This window comes from Nasonia vitripennis, assembly GCF_009193385.2.
Source record: "Nasonia vitripennis strain AsymCx chromosome 2 unlocalized genomic scaffold, Nvit_psr_1.1 chr2_random0002, whole genome shotgun sequence".
Taxonomy (NCBI): Eukaryota; Metazoa; Arthropoda; class Insecta; order Hymenoptera; family Pteromalidae; genus Nasonia; species Nasonia vitripennis.
The window spans coordinates 2554935-2575274 of NW_022279608.1; the positions used below are offsets into that span (position 1 = coordinate 2554935).

The window sequence follows — 20340 nt, forward strand, 5'->3', positions numbered from 1 at the left end:
GGTTGCCAACATAAGCAACTTAATGTAACAGGATAACAACGAAGGCATTACAATCGTCGCCTACACAGTCAGCATAGAATGCATTTTTAGACTGCATAGAACCGCTACATTTAAAACTACATCACCGGACTGTAACGTCTGCAATGAGATTGTCGGTGATAATTGTCAGTTTTATTATATTGCTTAGGATTTGAGTTGATAAGAATCTGTAAATATAATCATGTGGTATAAAGGTCAAGAAATAGATTTTTTGTAAACATTACCAGCTTTAACCAAGCGTACTACAACGACAGCAATAATAAGTCGTTGAAAGTCAGAGTATAAAAAATGTTTAATTAAATAAAGATGTTGCCGAAAGAAGACAATCAGCAGCAGCAATTTAAGCTTTAATAAGGCGATAAAAGCACGGTATACTAAACGTTTGAATAAATAAGTAAGTTACGAAATAAAAACATTGATTAGAAGCAGACCGGAAAAAAAACAGATGGTGGTTGCAAACAATAGCAACTTAGAGTAAACCGGATAACAACGATAGCACAACCACCGATACCTACGCAGTCATAATAGAATAAATTTTTATACTATATTGACCCCTTACGTTGTCAGACAACACCACCAGTCAGCAAAGACTGTAGTAAGATTATTGGTGATAATTAACAGCTTTATATCTATTGATTAGTATTTGACTAGCTAAGAATCTGTAAATATAATAAGGTGGGTTAAAGGTCATGGAATAGATTTTTTCTAAACATTACGAGCATTAATCAACCGTACTATAACGTCAGGCGTTAAAAGCACAGTATAAAAAATGTTTAATTAAATAATAAAATTACGGGAATAAGACAAACGGTGGAAGCAGACCGGAAAATAAAAACAGGGTGTAGTTCCAAACATTAGCATCTTAGAGTAACAGGATAACTACGCCAGCACAGCCACCGATACCTACGCTTAGTAATAGAATAAATTTTCATACTACATTGACCCGTTACGTTGTCAAACTACACCACCGGTCTGTAACAACTCGACTGAGATTATCGGTGATAAGGAACAGCTTTGTATATATTGATCAGTATTTAACATGCTAAGAATTTGTAAATATCATTATGCGGGTTGAAGGCTATGGAATAGATTGTTTTTCTACATGACCAGAATTCATCATCCGGATTATAACGACCACATGACCAGAATTAGTCATCCGGACTATAACAATAGCAAAAATAACGAAACAAAAGGGCGGAAGACTAAAAATTTTATTTAATAATGAATTAACAAAATAAAGACATTCAAAGTTAGCAGACCGGAAAATAATGACAAGTTGAAGTTGCCAACATAAGCAACTAAAAGTAACAGGAAAACAGTAAAGGCATTACAATCGTCGCCTACGCAATCAGAATCGAATACATTTTGAGACAACATTGCTCCGCTTTATTTAAAACTACACCACCGGACTGGCACGATTGCAATGAGATTATCGTTGATAAATGTCAGTTTTATTATAATGCTCAGGATTTCAGTAACAAGGAGTCCGTAAACATAATTATGTGAGTTATAGGTCATGGAATAGAGTTTTTTCAAACATGACCAGAATTAGTCATACAGACTATAACGACAGCATAACTAACGCGATAAAAGGGCGGTGGACTAAATATTTTATTGCATAATAAATTAACAAAAGAAAGACTGTCAGTGGTAGCAGACCGAAAAATAATGACAAGTTAAAGTTACCGACATAAGCAAATTAAAGTAACAGGATAACAGCGACAGCATTACAATCGTCGCCTACGCAGTCAGAATCGAATACATTTTTAAACTACATTGACCAGTTACATTGTCAAACGACACCACCAAACTTTTATTTAATAATGAAATAACAAAAGAAAGACAGTCAATGGTAGCAGACCTGAAAATAATTACAAGTCGAAGTTGCCAACATAAGCGACTTAAAGTAACAAGATAACAGCGAAGGCATTACCATCGTCACCTACGCAGTCGGTTTTGAATAAATTTTCATACTATATTGATTCGTTACGTTTAAACCTTCACCACCGGACTGTAACGACTGCAATGAGATTATCGGTGATAATTGTCAGATTCATTATAATGATCAGGACTTAAGTAGCTAATAATCTGTAAATATCATTATGCAAGTAAGAGGTCATGAAATAGATTTTTTCAAAACATCAATAGCATTAATCACCCTTACTATAACGACAACGTTAATCAGGCGTTAGAAGCACGGTATGAAATATGTTTAATTGAATAATGAAATTACAAAAGGAAGACGATCAGTGGAAGAAGACCGGAAAATAATAACAGGTTGTGGTTGCAAACATTAGCATCTTAGAGTAACCGGATAACGACAGCACAACCACCGATACCTACGCAGTCAGAATCGAATAAATTTTTATACTACATTAATCCGTTACGTTTCGAAACTGCACTATCGGACTATAACGACTATAATAAGATTATCGGTGATGAGTAACAGCTTTATATATGTATATATCAATATATATATATATATATATATTGATTAATATTTAACTAGGTAAGAATCTGTAAATATAATTTGGTGTCTTAGAGGTCGTGGAATAGATTTTTTTCAACGTGACCAGAGTTAGTCATCTGGACTAAAACAACAACATGACCAGGACTATTCATCCAGACTATAACAACAGCAAAACTAACGCAACAAAAGGGCGATAGACTGAATATTTTATTTAATAATAAATTAACAAAAGACAGTCTTAGGCCAAGCAACATAGCAAAAAAATGCCCTTTTGGTGACATAGAGACTATAGAAAAACGAACTGTTGGGTCATGTGAAGGTCAGTTAGTAGATGAAAACTGCACACTTTCCAACTCCTGAATCATTGACTTATGCTTTGTTAGTTTCTTATGTTAGCAACCACACATGCTTATCGTTATAAATAAAGCTGTTACTGATCACCGATAATATCATTACAGTCGGTATGGTATGCTGGCGTACTCTCATCGCAAAACGGTTTAATGTTGTTTGATCTCTGTTCAAATCTGACTGCGTAGGTGACGGTAGTAGTGCTGTCGCCGTAATCCGGTGACTGTAAGTTTCTTATTTTAGCAACCACAACTTGTTATGAGTTTTTGTTCTGTCACCTTTTACTTTTATTTATTTGTTTATTTATTATTCAATAAAATATTTGGTTTACTTTCCTTTATCGCGTTAGTTATGCTGTCGTTATAGTCCGGATGAATGGTAGTAATACAAAATCTATAGCAATAGCCATTATTCCATGTATTTATACTTGCAGCCTCTTTGATAATTACATGCTTATCGTTATAAATAAAGCTGTTACTTATCGTTGATAATATCATTACAGTCGTTATGTTCCGCTGGCATACTTTTGGATTCTGACTGCGTAGGTGACGGTGGTAGTGCTGTCGCCGTAATCCGGTGACTGTAAGTTTCTTATTTTAGCAACCAAAAATTGTCATTATTTTTTGTTCTGTCACCTTTTAATTTCTTTTATTTGTTTATTTACTATTCAATCAAATATTTTGTTTACTGTCCTTTGAATTCGTTAGTTATGCTGTCATTATAGTCCGGATGAATGGTAATAATATAAAATCTATAGCAATAGCCATTATTCCATGTATTTATACTTGCAGCCTCTCTGATAATTACATGCTTATCGTTATAAATAAAGCTGTTACTTATCGTTGATAATATCATTACAGTCGTTATGTTCCGCTGGCGTACTTTTGGATTCTGAATGCGTAAATGACGGTGGTAGTGCTGTCGCCGTTATCCGGTTACTTTAAGTTGCTAATGATAGCAACTACAACTTGTCATTATTTTTTGGTCTGTCACCTTATACTTTCTATTAGATGTTAATTTATTATTTTATCAAATATTTAGTTTATTGCCCTTTGATCCCGTTACTTATGCTGCCATGATAGTCCGGCTTATTTAGTCCGGGCGCTGAGGGGGAACAAAGTGGTCCATATTGTTAATTTTTTATTATAAGGTCGCCACGGTAACCAAACGTTTTTTTATCTATTTTGAGGCGTGGAATCCGAATTTCATGGTTTCCGGTTGTCAAAATGGTCAGTTTGTTATTTATTTAATAATTTAATGCAATGTTTGCGCTGAATTGTATTAAAATGTTAAATAAACAAAAAATTAATCACTTTCACGCCTGGAAACCATGAAATTCGGATTCTACGTCTTAAAATACATAAATAAAGTTTGGTTACCGTGGCGACCTTATAATAAAAAAATTGATCACTCTACCTCCCCCCCCCCCCACAGCGCCCGGACTTATTAATGCTGGTGAAAAAATCTAATTATATGCTTATCATTATAAATAAAGCTGTTACTTATCAGAGAAAATCTCATTACAGTCGTTATAGTCTGGTGGCACACTTTCATAATAAAACTGCTCATTGTCGTTTGATAAGTTATTTTGTTCTGACTGCTTAGGTAATGGTGGTAGTGCTGTCGTCGTAATCCGGTTATTTTAAGTTATTTATGTTAGCAAACACAACTTGTTATTATTTTTTGTTCTGTCACCTTTTACTTTTATTTATTTGTTTATTTATTATTCAATAAAATATTTAGTTTACTTTCCTTTATCGCGTTAGTTATGCTGTCGTTATAGTCCGGATGAATGGTAATAATACAAAATCTATAGCAATAGCCATTATTCCATGTATTTATACTTGCAGCCTCTTTGATAATTACATGCTTATCGTTATAAATAAAGCTGTTACTGATCACCGATAATATCATTGCAGTCAGTATGGTATGCTGGCGTACTTTCATAACAAAACGGTTTGATAATTGATTTGAATCTGACTCCGTAGGTGACGGTGGTAGTGCTGTTGCCGTAATCCCGTTACTTTAAGTTGCTATTGTGAGCAACTATAACTTGTCGTTATTTTTCAGTCTGCAACCATTGACTGCCTTTCATTTGTTAATTCATTACTCGTTTAAATATTTAATTTACGGCCCTTTTATCGAGTTAGTTATGCTTTCGTTATAGTCCGACTGTTTAATGCTGGTGATAAAAAAATATCTAATTATATGTTTATCATTATAAATAAAGGTGTTACTTATCACCGATATCTTAATTATAGTCGTTATGGTCCTGTGGCGTACTTTTGTAACAAACAAGTTTAATGTAGTTTGATGATTTATTTGAATCTGACTGCGTAGGTGACGGTGGTAGTGTTGTCGCCGTTATTTGGTTACTTAAAGTTTCTAATGTTAGCAACTACAACTTGTCATTATTTTTTGGTTTGCCATCACTGACTGTCTTTATTTTGTTAGTTTATTACTTGCTTAAATATATTGTTTATTGCCTTTTAATCGCGTGAGTTATGCTGTCGTTATAGTCCGACTGATTAATGTTGGTTAAAAAAGAATATCTAATTATATGCTTAGCGTTATAAATATAGTTTTTACTCATCACCTATAGTCTATTACGGACGTCATAGTCTGGTGGTGCATTTTGATAACGTGACGTTGTATGTTCAATGTGGAATTAAAGTTTATTCTATACTGCCTCCGTTGGTGACGGTGCTAGTGCTGTCGCCGTTATCCGGTTACTTTAAGTTGCTTATGTTAGGAACTACAACTTATGTTCCAGTCTGCCACCACTGACTGTCTATCTTTTATTAATTCATTACTCAATTGAATATTTGGTTTACTGACTTTTATCGCGTTAGTTATGCTGTGTCTATAGTCCGGTGATTAATCTTGGTGAGAATGCATATTCTATAGCATAGCCATTATTTTACCTATTTTTAATTACAGATGCTTTTCTCTCACAGTTTTTGAACTGTTTTTTACTATATTTTACATTTGTAATAAAAACTCTAAATAAAATATCGTAGGCACTTTGGAGAGTTTTCATCTCCCCGAAATGCCATAAAGTAGCTTTAATTGGACATATCTTGGTTAAAATTCCATATTTTGAAAAATAGACGATATTACAGTAATTTTTGGGTGTAAGTAAAGCTAAATATCCTATGGAACATCAATGATATGGTTTTTGTAAATCTCCCCAACGTGCCCACTCGGCATACATATATATATATACACATGATATACCTATCTTATAAGATATTTAAACCTTAATATTGGTGAAAGTAAGAATTTGATTCGGACTACGACCACCAAAAAATGCATGAAGATACCTTTTTATAATACAAAAGTTCCTGTATGGGTTTTAAAATAGCAGAGACTCTGTATCTTTGGCTAAAAATGAAGATATCCATCAATTTGTGCTAAAATGATTAAAATTCATATTTAAATCCTGTGGCAAAGCTTATGAATAATTTATACAATATATCTAAAAATAGTGTATCTTAAAGAGCATAAAATTGCCAACTTATTTCCGCAAGATCTTCCAGATTGACTGTTCGGTTAAATTTTTATGATAAAAAATCTTTAAATCTAGATAATCAAACGTTTTGAAAAAAATTATGATAATAGGAAACGATAATATCTACTTGCTGTAGAAATTTTAAACTACTTTAACAACTTGTTTTCAAGCTAAAAATCGAAAACCAAGAAAATGGTTTTTCTATGTTGTACGATTACGGGAGTAAAAAGGCTTTAATCAAGTTAAAATTTTGGGAAAATATTGATCTTTTGATCACTTTAACTAGGTTCTTTGTACAGCTTATGAAACTGTTTAATTTAAAAAATAGAAGGATTCAAATTTTTTTTCTCTCACCCTGTACTACCCTGTATGACTGAACATTATTTTTGTTAATTTTTATAACTCGTTACATTTTATTCCAAGATTCTACCCATCGTATGACTATTTTATGGTCATTTTATGTCGAATATTCGATTTTTAAAAAACGATTTTTTTTTTTTTAACTAAATAGTCAAGAGTTTTGAGAACATTATGATAACAGAAAATAGATAATATCTGCTTCCTGTAAATATTTTAAGCCATTTTGACGAAAGCCGTTCTGTTTTAGTTAACATTTTTGATGAGAAATAAAATTTCAAGAAAATAAATCTCGAATATAATGAGAAAGAGATGAACTCAGAAAAGACAAACAGCGTATTTGTTTTGATCACTAGTCACTGACACCTCACGGATAGGCCATACTCATGTGGAAGTGAGAATTCGCAGGGAGCTTTTCGAAAAATCGAGAGGAGCATCAGTTGTCTGCCAATTTTGCTACAATCAACATCTAATGGAGTATCAAGAAGACGTGCTAGTCCTGGATTTACAGAAAGAAAAGATCGAAATACAATTCGAGTTTTTCAAACTATTGGCTGAGATGGACGAGCTAGTGGGCCCAAAGACTGCCAATGGGTGCACCCTGTCAGGACCTTCTGGAAAGCCTTTGGTATCCGGTAACAAGAAAGTTAAGGATGGTGTAGCCTGCCAGACGGGTGACCTAGTCACACCGGATGACAAAGTCCTCATCTCTGGATACATCAGGAAGAAGAGAAGACCCAGAAAATACCCTAGGCAAAGTGACATCCACGGAACCACGGAACTGGACATGAATAGCGGCCTAATTCCAGTAGTCCGACTGCAGGAGTTTCCTTTGGCTTGGAGAACGAAGGAATTGGAGCGACTGAGTCCAGCCAACCTGGTCATCCAGAACCACCAGCCCGAAAACAGACGGAGGCAACCTGTTTCGAGAGAGGAATAGATTAGAGTCTGGAGAAAATACGAGGAAGAAGAGCAACAAAGAGTGGCAAGTGAGTGATTATTTAAAAAAGTGTGATTTAATAAACATATATATTTTTGTAGTTAATAAACTTACAGAGGCTAGATCGTGGTACGCGAGGAGGTACGCTCCATATTATAAGAAAACAGACTGAAAATGCGTTAAATATAATAAGAAAAATAAATAAATTGTGTAGTGAAAGCAAATAAAAATTTGTTTGTTAAGTAAAACAGTGTTGTATAATTTCCATAAACATAAGAATATGTAGTATGTAATGTATAGAAGTATAGTATTTAAATAATTTTGATGATGCGAAAAATAATCGAATGTGAGATAAGAATGATAATAACAATGGATTCAAATCGGTGGTTCAGTGGGAGCTTCTTTGAATTTGCTTTTGCTACTCATAAAACATTTAAAGAGGGGACTATGTAACGGACCGCTACCATTCGATTCGAATCATATGAAATGTGTGCGCAGATTGTGAGCGACAATGAGTGTGATATACGTATGTATGAGTGCGAGAGATGAAAAAAGTGCGCAGATATTTGAGAAAGAGGAGTATGAAGTGAGAAGAGAAAAGACGTCTGTGAACGTCTAGAGAGTGTGTGGGGAGAGAAAGCGGGAGACATTTGCGCGGCTGTTCGAGAATCAGCGGCGAACCGAATTAAGGGGATGTCGTCCCAAAAACACTGTTTTTCTATTACATAAAACTTTTTGAATAGAGTTTGCAAATGAAAAACCGAGTCTGTAGCGCCGTAGTGTTAAATTTAATGAATCGTTCTAACGAAAGAAAAATTCGATCAGACATTCTGTTTTTCTAGAAGTTTGGAAATACAAACTACCCCGTGGCGGATTTGCGAAGCTTTTGCGCCAACATCCCCTTAACGACTGGCCCGTATGATTTGTAATCAGTAGTCGACTCTAAAGCATCTAGAGAACCACACCTCAGCTCTCACCCTCTCTATGCTATTCAAATTGCTGCCTACTTGCGACTTGTAATTACAGTCGGTAGTGATTCTGATAGACAGATTGAATGTAATAAATATACTAATTCTCTTACATAAACTCCCATGTATTATTTCTCCCTTGGATATTCTGTAGTCCTTTTATAACCGAAACGAACCTTTACAATGTTTCCAAAAGAATTAAACAAACATTGTCATAAGTAACCTCTTAAAATTAAACTTGAATTCTAACAATCTTGGCAATTAAAATTACAAATATTAATTCTGAAAATTGGCTTAATTATTACGGTTTTTAAATATACTTAACTATATATGATAATATATATGTCTGTTATATGTGATTACAGTGTTTCACTAAACGTCATTTATCCCTGGCAAAATGAACTAAGCATTCATTTACCAGGCGGAGCAACAAGTGTCGCTCATCAATTTTTAAGATGTGTTTTACATCAGATGGCGCCAAATGGTATTTTTTCGCAAATATTCCAAACAAACATAAGAGGTGAGTAAAAATGTTAATGATGTATCTAAATATCTACATATATGAAAACAATTTTGATTGAGCCTGTCGACTTTCCCAAGGCAAGATGTTATAGAGAAAAAAGCAAAGATTAATTTATTTTTTTTTCTTTCACTCCACCCTCTTTAAAAAAGTTTTGAGAAAGTTTTTATTTATCAAAAGATGTTTTATGTACAAGGTGTTTCTTAATAGAAATTGTATGTCGTCGTTAAACCTACGAATTATACAGTTTACTACATATCGATGGCTGAGTGAAATAACAACGGTGACTTCGGAAGCCACGTATCTTAGTAGCGTCTTTGGAAACCACGTATCCCCGTTGCTACTCTGAGAATGTCGTATCCCGGCGAGGTTTTTGGAAACGTCGAATCCCAGCGAGATTTTTGGAAACGTCGTATCTCAGCGGCGACTTCGAGAACATCGTATTCCAGACGTGATTTTCTCTTATTTTTTTTGCCATTGCCTTTGCTTATATTATGAAAACTTATACCGTTAAGCGAAACGAATTTAATTTATTGAACCGAATTAATAGTACATTATGCAACAAGGGAGTACAGTTGCCGATTATTCCCGCGGTAAGAGTTTACTACTCGAGCGAAGCGAGGCAGTAAATCACCCGAGGGAATAATCGACTTTACTCTCGTGTTGCATATAGTGCTTTATTCACGACTGAACTGTGTAGCCACTTTATTTCTTGATAAGTGGAACCTACAACAGCTAAATTGAATAAATTAATACAATATTTTTTAAATATTCAAAATATTTATAATTTTTTAACTTTTTAAATAATCTTTCTACTTTTTAATATTTTTTCTAAATTTTCAAATTTTTTTTTCAAATTTCCAAAATTTTGCGGAAATAAAGAATTTATTACCCGCATTTCGCGGAAATAAAGAGTTTATTTCCCGCATTTTGCGGGAATAAAGTAAATTTGCGGGAAAAAATATGAGGGAATATAATGCTACTTTAGTTCCGTTTTTCAGGGAATAAAGTGGCAATTATAGTTGAGTCGTGAAAAAATCATATTATTTTAATTTTATTTCAAATTATTTGACTTGTGCATGACCTTTGTACCTTAGGTCGGATAGGTGGTCTCTAGGTGTAGTGGGCTGATAGGATTTAGTCATGCCTATCTTTATTTACTGTTGTCAAATTTGGTCACCTTATACTCAAATTGCTATTAACATTCTTAAATCTGTTCAGTATAAATGCATTCGTTGTCTAGGCTTACAAGTCTGGCTGGCCCATGGCGCCTATCGATCATGATTATTCACTCACGGTGTTTCTTGCCGGGTATTTATGTGCTCTCGGTGCATCGTTATCATGATGGTCTGCTCACGTTCAAACTGCTGCGCAAATTCATGATTTGTCCGTCGATCTCCAGCCTTTGCCTGTCGGATACCTATTTTAAAATCTGCAAAATCATAGAGCTCTACATGAGCACCAGGCGGTTTCAAACTTTGGTTTCTTTTCAACCTTGTCTAGATTAAAGCTCGTAATCAACCCCTATGGTAACCAATCAAGTGTTAAACAAGCAAAGAAAACAACAAGAGAATGAATCAACGATCGAACAAGTTGTAAATCAACGTAAATACAGAGAAGTGGTTGGTTCTCTGATGTACCTGGTGTCAAGCATAAGGCCGGACTTAGCCTACGCAGTCAACGTGCTGTGTAGACATCAACAGAATCCGACAGAAAATGAATGGAAAATGGTCACCAGGTTATTTAAGTACATTGCTTACTCTGCGAGTTGGCAATTGACGTACAGACGACTAAATGAAGAAATAGAGTCATCTCAGACACGCGTTTTGCAGATTGCTACTACTAGCGGTTAAGTAGTAACATTGTATGGAGATACGATAGCATGGAGAACGCACAAACAGGACTATGTGTCTCTGTCAACATGCCAAGCCAAATATGTGGCTATGAGTGATGCTTGTAGAGAAGCAATCAGCATGTGTCTGTCATTAAAGGTAATTCCAGATATGAACTACTTTCTAATCATCTTGTGGTGCGTTAACAAATCAGCAGTAGCTTGCCCAAAAATGAACGGAAGTAATTAACTCAGGCATACGACGGAGGTACACGAGGACTACGTTAAGCAGTGCGCTCAAAACAGCTATGTAAAGATAGAATGGATGCAATCAAAGGAGCAAGGAGCAGATATTTTTACTAAGCCTTTGCCCTCTGATAGTCATAATAAATTGACTAAATTGTTAATAGAACTAGACGGCGGATTAACAGGTCCATAGAAAGATCAAGCAATGTCTAGTAAAATCGGGAAGGAGTGTTGGAATATTGGCGATTCCACGTGACATCGAGACCTGTCTGATGGCGCCACAGCGCCAAGATGTTGAGCCGTCTCTATCACGTGATCCGCCGCTGAGCTCGGCGGCGCTTTCCGCTCACCGCCTTACTGCTTGCCAGTTCCTCGAGCCAGCAACACGCTATCCGCGCCCGGCATAATTCTAAGTCACGTTTATTCTTTTGAAGTTACAATAAAGCCACGTTTACGTTTCTCATTCTACCTACGAAGTGTTCTTATTTTGCGTGTCACCTTATGCCCTCTTGCCTCTGGCAAATCCTTATATTCCGACACGGAGACTACCAGACACATTTTAATATAATAGAGGATTTTTTAAGTACGATTTGAATATATATTAGAATTTGGAAGATCTTAGCTAATTATTAGATTGATTATATTATCAAATTATTTGTTTTTAGGCACTTGCCCCGTATAAAGAGTTTAGAAGAAACGTCTTATACCCTGGGCAAACGCCTAATGGATTTGACCAAAATTGTGTTTTTTTCCAATTCTTCCTGAGCCATTTTTTACAAAAAGTTTTTTTTCATAAAAGTACTCTGGCTACTTTATAGAAAATTTAATTTTGACAGTATTTAAAAATTCTAAATACCCAATTGAAAAAAGTCTTTCTAGAAGCAAAGCCTCATTCACCAAAAATTGACTTTCCGTCCGTGCGCAGGACCTGATGTTCATAAGAAGTGATCTTATATTACACATCATACTTGCTCGAACTAACTTTTTCAATCAAATTCACTATGTATATTAAATAAAATAAATGTACTTGATTCCAAATGATCACGGTCACAGACGCACACGTCTGCAACGCGAGCAGCGAGACGAGTCTGCGATAAAAGTCGAGAAGCTCAGTTGTACTGCGATGCGTGCGCTTTGGATGCAACGTAGACGTTAGCTTAGTGGTTAGAGCACAGGCCTCTAGTACTGTTTGTGGGTAAGTGGTCAGCGCGCTCGACTCCAGAGGGCGTCCTACCGCCAAGCGAGCCGCACGCACGTGAATCGAGCTCCGCAAAAAGTGAAAAATTTGCAAGTTTCACGAATAAATAATTTATATCCGAATGTGCCAGCAGGTAGTGCTACCAATAAAGAAGTGAGGATGACGAAAGTTTCCTGAAATTTTAATCAACGATCATCCGAAAAAGAAACAGTGAGTCGAAGCCGAATGGCCATGTATTACATGGGACGCCATATTGTTGCGTCTCGACGACAAAATCACGTCTGAAAAAGCTGAACCTACCCACTCAAATGATTAGCCTAAATGACAAAAACACACCGAAGAAAAGGAAAAGAGATGTGACGTGGCCAAACTCGGGAAAATTTGAAAGTCCCCCACGAGGCCCGAAGGCCCGCACAACTAATTTTTATACGTTTTCTTCACGTTTTCTCGGAGGAGGTTCTGCCGAATCCTCTCTCCCTCGCTCGGGTTTGCAAGGGGGTAATCGGAAATTATAACTCTCGAGTCCTCTATTTACAACACTTTATTCTCTCACCCGTCCTCCGATCCGTTACAAATCTCTACGCATTCACTCTCTTTCACTCACTGACACTCTCTCGCGTTCATCTCCGATCCCGCGTGTCGCGCCGCAATCTCCGAACAAAGGCGCACTCTCGCGCGAGCCACGCTGTCGCGGACGAAGCCGAATCTCTTCGACGACGCGGTTGTTGATCGATGATGTCCTCGCGTCCGCGATCACGCTTCTCTCTCTCCTTCGTTCTCTCTCTTTGTTCTCTCACTCTCACAAGCACACTCTCTCAACCACGTTCGCCTTCGCGCTCCTCTCACAATCGCATCCGCGAATCTCCTAACTTGTCTCTGAGTACCTACTTAGTTTTCGCCTCGACGCCTAGACGGACGCTGGTAGCTCGACTCGAGATGTCAACTTCCTGGAAATGACCTTGTCGCAGCTTCCTCTCTCGTTCCCTCGGTTGAAGTGGCCTCAGAAGTCCAGGTCGTGCTCTCGATCTGGCTGCCCGCTTCGTCTTCTTCTAGACGTCCCCACGATAACCCTCGAACTCTACACCCCACAATAAATCTCACAAAAACTCTAACTCAATTTCTCCAGCGCATGTGTTCCGCTCAGGCGTCACACAAAAAGTGCGCGAACGGGAGAAAACCGCGCTCTTCACCGCTCGTTCCCGCTTCTCCCATCCCTCGGTTCTCCTCGCGCGGTCCCATCGGCCGAAAACCGACGCGTATCAGCCTTGCACGTCTCATCTTCCCCACTCTTCGTTGCCCCGACGGCGCGAAGCTCGGCTCGGCTCGGCGATTGGCGCACGCGCTCTCCTCTCACGCTCTCTCTCTCACTCGCACTCATACTATCCCTATCTCCGCACTGGCGCAGCAGTGCCACTCTCTACACGTTTCTCTGTTTCTCTTCTCTCTTCCTTGGCGCCGTCCTTCTTCCGCACCGGTGATGTTCCATATTCACGTGCACTACGCGCACTCGCGATGTACCTCGGAGAAAATAGCACAAAATTTAGAAGAGCCCTGGCAACTTAGCTGTCGCCAGTGGTTCTCCGCGTTCGGCCTTCACGCGATGTGCAAAAGGCACCGTCGCAATTCCCCTCCCTTAGACTGAATCTGTCCTTGACGTATTCAGTCTACTACCTTAGAACCACTGTCGACGATTGAAATAAAGAAGGAAAGATTACTCACCGGCGGCGCGTACCAGCCGACCATTCCCAAAAATCTTCGTAGCGCTTTTACGTTCTTCGGAGCCGGATAATTGACTACCGGCGCAATTTTCTCCGGATCCGGTCGCAACCCTTCTCGATCCAAAAGAAACCCCAAGTAACGCACGCTCGGACAACAAAAACCACACTTCTTTTTATTCACCACTAATCCTGCGCTATTCAACCTCCGCAACACCTTCTCGGTCCAATATAAGTGCTCTTCTAATGTTTCCGTCGCGATTATCAGATCGTCAAAATAATTAAATACGTGCAGCTAATATTCCAGCAACCGTTGCAATGTCATCGGCGCGTTACATAGGCCAAATGGCATGCGTTTAAACCCAAGCCCGGTACAGCGAACACCGTATTTTTTCGACTTTCTTTCGCGAGCGGAATCTGAAAATACGCCTGTTTCAAATCGATTTTGGACAGATAATGTGCGTTTCGTAGCCGATCTAAGATTGAATCCATGTTTTTCATGGGATACGCGCCTTTTCTCGTTACCTTATTAAGATCGCGATAATCCACGCAGAACCTATACATTCCATCTACTTTGGCTATCATAACCGGCGCACTCGTATAATAACTCGCACAACGCCGAAAATCCGTCACGACGATGTGATGTTCTGCTAAATATGTTAGACCGATGCAACTCGGTGGGTCGGCTAACACTCGATCTACAAGTTCTTCGACTCTTTCACGCTCACTCTGCTCTATCTCGCGAATTCCTGCACACTCTGCAAAAATCACTGCCTTCCCTCTCTTTGCGTTCTCGTTACGCAAATACGCATGCCACGGGTGTAGCGCAAATCCATTTTCTTCTTGCGCTCATACAATCGACCGTACCTCACGATATCGCTAAGACTCTCTATGACTTTATCGCCTATCGCGTCTCTATAACTCGGATGCAATTTACGATACGCGATTCCTACCTGCTCCCGACGAGAAGGCGGATGTTTAAAGCGAGAAACTATGTAGCGAAAACTAGCTATATAGTTTGTGATCTTTTCGCCCTTGCCCTGTGTCCGCTTGTACAAGTCCTCCATTAACTCCTCGCGATCGTAATCCTGCATGAACTGATGCCGAAACGCTCGACAAAATGCCGACCACGAATAGAATTCGTTTCGATTTGTTCGGTACAAGATACGCGCTCCTTTTCCTAAACAACGCAGCTAACAAATCTCGCTCGCATATTCCTGATCCTTCACGACACTCGTCAATCTGCTCGAGAAATTCTTCGGGATCCTCGTTTTTATCTTCGCCCGAGAATTTAATGTCCCAGCTTTTCAATGTTTTAATCGCCTGAATCCTCTCGTTCGTTTGCTTACGGCGCTCACGCGAAGAATCACGGCGACGTCGAATAGCCCTCGGTTCCCGCTCAAGAGACTGGTCGCTCTCTACATCTGATCGCATACTCTCGTCGCTGAAAATCTCGAATTCTCGTTCCGAACGTTCGCCTCGCGATCGCTTTGGCTCGCGTTTAGCTGCTCGTAAAATACTCTTTCTCCTCCGTTCCTCGTGACGCCTTTCCGTGCGTTTAGCCTTCCCCGATTCGTATCTCTCATTTACTCGCCTTCCCTCTGATCCGCGGTTTTTCTCTTCGTCACTCGATTCATCGAAATACGTCACGACTCTCTCCATCTCTCGCGGCACGCATGACGGGCGAGCTCTCACATGCTCGAATGTTTGAGTCCGCGACGGAATTCGACGCCGACTGTTGATATTCATCGCCCGATAAGAGCTCTGCGTCTCGTGCGAGTATACACTCCCGAGCTCTGTGTCCGTCACGTCCGCAATCGATGATTCCCGCAGGTGCTGCGCCGATGTATGCCAACGCGAGGTACTCGGGAAAGACACGGTGTTACTCTTCGCAACCGACGCTCTCGGTCCTAACACGGGGATGCGTGATACCTGAACTGGCGTTGTCGGCGCCAGCGTTGCGTCTCTCTCCGCTCGCGTGATACGCGCTGGCTGTTCTACGAACGACCACGGTGGCGCCAGCGGCTCCGGCGGCCTCACGGCTAATCCTTATCCCTGAATCATTTGCGCATAATAATATGCCCACTGAGCTTGCGGTGGATCACAGAGGCTAGGCACTTCGGCTGGCACAAAGTGAGGCGGCCCTCCTAACCCTATGTTCGCCGCCGGGCTATTAAATGTTCCTACTATCGGCGCACCTGCCGTCGCTCGAAGATAACTTCGATAGCGATATACCTGATGAAAAAACCTTACTATAGAAGAAATTGATTCGTATATCGATGAATTACAACTAGCAATTGTAAAAAGCATAGAGGAAGCAACATCAATCTTAAAATTCAGAAATAGAATAGAAAAATTAGTTAATGGAAAAATCCTAAAATTATACGATGATAAACATAAACTGCATACACACATCCATCTATTAATCCATAAAAAGGATATAGACTCACAAATATTGCTTAATAGACTAAAAGCGCAGATTAAACTCGTTTAAAAAAACATTAAGGCAGAATTTACCAAAAGCTCAAATAACTCTTGGAACAACGAAATAAAAAAAGTTGACTATAGGAAGTCTGCAAAATTTTACCCGCGACTAAACAAGCTCTTTAGAAATAGAGGAAAAAGTGATATTGAATATATAGTCACTAAAGATAGCGCAAAACTCATACTAGAAAATATTGATATTAACCCTAGCGATCACATAAATCCGAAAAATCTAGAAGAAATTATAGTTGACGATGAAAAATTACTACCTGACATAATTGGTAATCACCTCGAAAAAATCAATACAGAAGATACGCAAAACACCCTCTTAGGCAGATAGTAGAAAAGCACCTCGACAGAATCAAACCACACTAAATAGTAATATAACGATTACGAATTTTGACAAAAATAACCCAGCTACCAAACCAGCAATTGCGGACTTTGATGACGTACACCTCACAAACGTCCTAGAAGTTCGAAACTTAATCAAATATATGAGCAACAAAACATCAACGAGTTAGGATAATATCCCGAACATCATTATAAAACATTTAAGTCTTAAATACATACAAAATTACACAATCATATTTAACAATTGTATAAATATCGGCTACTATCCGACTAAGTGGAAAACTGCAAAAGTAATTGCTCTAAAGAAAAAGAAGGATAAACCAAATGAACTAGATAATCTCAGGCCTATAAGTCTACTACCGCCAATAAGCACAATTTTTGAAAGAATTCTGAAAATATCAATAGACAAATTTTGCAGTAGTAAAAAAATTATACCGGACCACCAATTTGGCTTTAAAAATAATCATTCGACTCTACACGCAATAAATAAAATAGTATCAGACATTGATTGGCATTTAAAGAAAAGTGATTTGGTGGGAGCTAGACTTATAGACCTGAGAAAAGCTTTTGACTCTGTATGGTTGGATGGCCTAATTTACAAAATATCAAAATATGGTGCAGCTTCTCACCTAGTAAAACTGATTAACAGCTTAATTAGAGATAGAAAATTTCGAGTCGCTATTGGAGAACAAGCATCAGAACAAACGTTCACAATAACTAAAGGTCTACAACAGGGAACTGTTAACTCACCCGTACTATTCAATATATTTGCAGCTAAACTACTAGAATTATTCAACAAGATTAAAATATTTTATGATAATTGGGGCATCAACGCTCAAAAATGTGAAACAATACTCTTCAGAAACATTTTAAAAAATTATCCTAGGAAAACCGAAAAGCACTGGAAACATCCTTTTTAAAGTAGTTGTTGAGTAAGTCTTACTTTATCAGCAACTCCTTGTTCAACTGTACTAGCCGTAATTTTGTTATTTCTAACATTTTTTTTGTTTTGGTTGTGCTTTCTCATATCCTACAGCAATGTCTTCTCCTGCGAAAAAATATCGTATCGATAGATGCGTTAATCCATTTGATATTAATACAGGACACAGCAAATCTCTTAGGAAGATCTTCAAAGAATTTCAAGATGTCTATCCTGATTATCCAACATCTTCACTGATTTGTGATACATGTAGAAAATCCTTTTACAAACTACATGATTTGTCATCTCCAAACGTCAATATGAGTATTGATTTTGAATCAGAGACTAACTCACCTTCGGTTTCAAACAAGGATGCACCTATGCAAGATGATCTAACAGATATTTTAACTGGACTTAAAAACAAATTCCAATCCCTGCCGGAGAACGATCCATTACGTGTCAGTATTCTTACTATTTTGCCCGAACACTGGGCAATACGTAAAATTATGAACCAATTTGGTGTGTCTCACAGAATGGCTCGTAAAGCAAAACAGTTAGGAGAATCAGATGGAGTTTTGGCATCTCCTGTTGCAAAACGTGGAAAAACATTACCTGCAGAAACTACTCAGAAAGTTGAAGATTTTTACGAAAATGATCTTAACAGCAGAATTATGCCAAATAAAAAAGATACCGTCAGTATTTATTTATATGGTGAAAAAATAAAAGTGCAGAAAAGATTATTACTTACAGATATTAAGAACCTTCATAATCGATTTTAATTAATTAAAATGTTATGTCTTTGCAGGATCCTCTGGTACAGACAATGTGTGTGTATGTACGATACACCAAAATTTCAAGGCGATGATTGACGCAGTAAATATAGAAAATTCTCAAACAATATTCTGAAGAATTATAAAGATTGTTTGAATTTCGTTCTATGTGAAGATCCCAAACCAAGTTGTTATTTGAATGAATGCAAATTATGTCCGGACATTCAAAAGTTTTCTAATTACGTTGAGAACATTATGGATGAGCACAATATTGATCAAGTCATCTTCAGCACGTGGCAATCAACCGATAGATACACTTTGATAAAACAATGCCTAACATCGCAAGAATTTATTGAAACTTTATGTTCTAGCCTAGAAAAGTTGATACCTCATTACTTCATCGCTAAGGAACAATCAAAGTTTATTTCTGGGAAGAAAAATAATCTTTCAGATGAAGAGGTTCTTGCTCAATTGGATTTTGCTGAGAACTATGCTTTTACAGCCCAAGATGCTGCACAAGCATTTCATTTTAATAATGATCAAAGTACGATTTTTCCTGCTGTTGTTTATTATAAATCTGAATGCAAGTTAAATCATTTCAGTACAGTATCTATGTCCGACTGTACTACTCATGATGCCACTGCAGTATACATAATGCAGCAAAAGCTTATACCTGAAATTCGCAAAGTTTGTCCCACAGTAAAAAAGGTAATATATGCTACTGATGGTGCTAAACAGCATTTTAAAAATCGTTATCAAATGAGTAGTTTAATGAGTCATAAGAGAGATTTTGGCGTTGATGCTGAATGGCACTGTTTTGCAACAGCACACGGAAAAGGTAGTTGCGATGGAGTTGGAGCGATAGTAAAGAGAGAAGCTACAAGAGCGAGCTTACAAGCTGCAAAAAATAAAGCAATTCTAGATGTTAAAACTCTTTATTCATGGGCTAATGGGTGATCATTCAATATAAAATTTTTCTTATACACCAAAAAAGATCACGAACAAACTCGTCAATTCCTAACAAAGAGATTTAAAAACTGTCCACCTGTCACAAACATACAAATGGGGCATGGATTTATCCCAGAAAATAATGAAACGTTGAAAGTCATGCATTACTCAAATGCCAATGAACCTAGGAACAGAGTAATTTATGATATCGGCGAAAGCCATTTATCACCAGTAAAAGCTCCACGAACGAGGAACCAGAATTGATAAGAGTGCACAAAATGTCATTAAAGATTGATTCATTTGGCTAAATTATATATTTTTTTCATCCACGCAGGCATATACATATACACAGAACAATAGAAAAATGTAAGTGCAAATACCGCAGACAGATAATTCTAAATCTAATAGACCGGAAAAATATAAGATTCATGTGCACAAATACTGATTCCGATAATACATTTATAACCATTTACCTCACAAACCCCCATATCGATACTTTAAATTGATCTAAAATCATTTGTTGCGGTAAAATTGGTTTAGTGGCGGTATAATGTCCGCCATTTTGGATCCATCATTTCGAATTTTGAAATGTCGAGGTTAAAATAAGATTCAGTGACCCTGAAAACCCCCATATCGATACTTTAAACTGATAAAAAATCATTTGTTGCGGTAAAATGGGTTTGGTGGAGGTATAATGTCCACCATTTTGATTCCGCCATTTTTGA

General features: G+C 37.8%; 1 protein-coding gene across 16 annotated transcripts in view; it reads left to right on the top strand.

Moving 5' to 3' along the window:
- LOC100680429 (protein unc-79 homolog) overlaps positions 1 to 20340 on the top strand; it is a 2400004-nt gene that overhangs the window by 1881565 nt on the left and 498099 nt on the right. For all 16 annotated transcript variants that reach the window (XR_004345182.1, XR_004345183.1, XR_004345184.1 and 13 more), the window contains one exon: positions 8999 to 9153. Coding sequence is in view for 13 of the 16 variants with exons in the window: in XM_031923950.1 (XP_031779810.1) it covers positions 8999 to 9153 (155 nt within the window). In the remaining 3 variants the exon portion in view is untranslated. The remainder of the gene's footprint in view (positions 1 to 8998; positions 9154 to 20340) is intronic.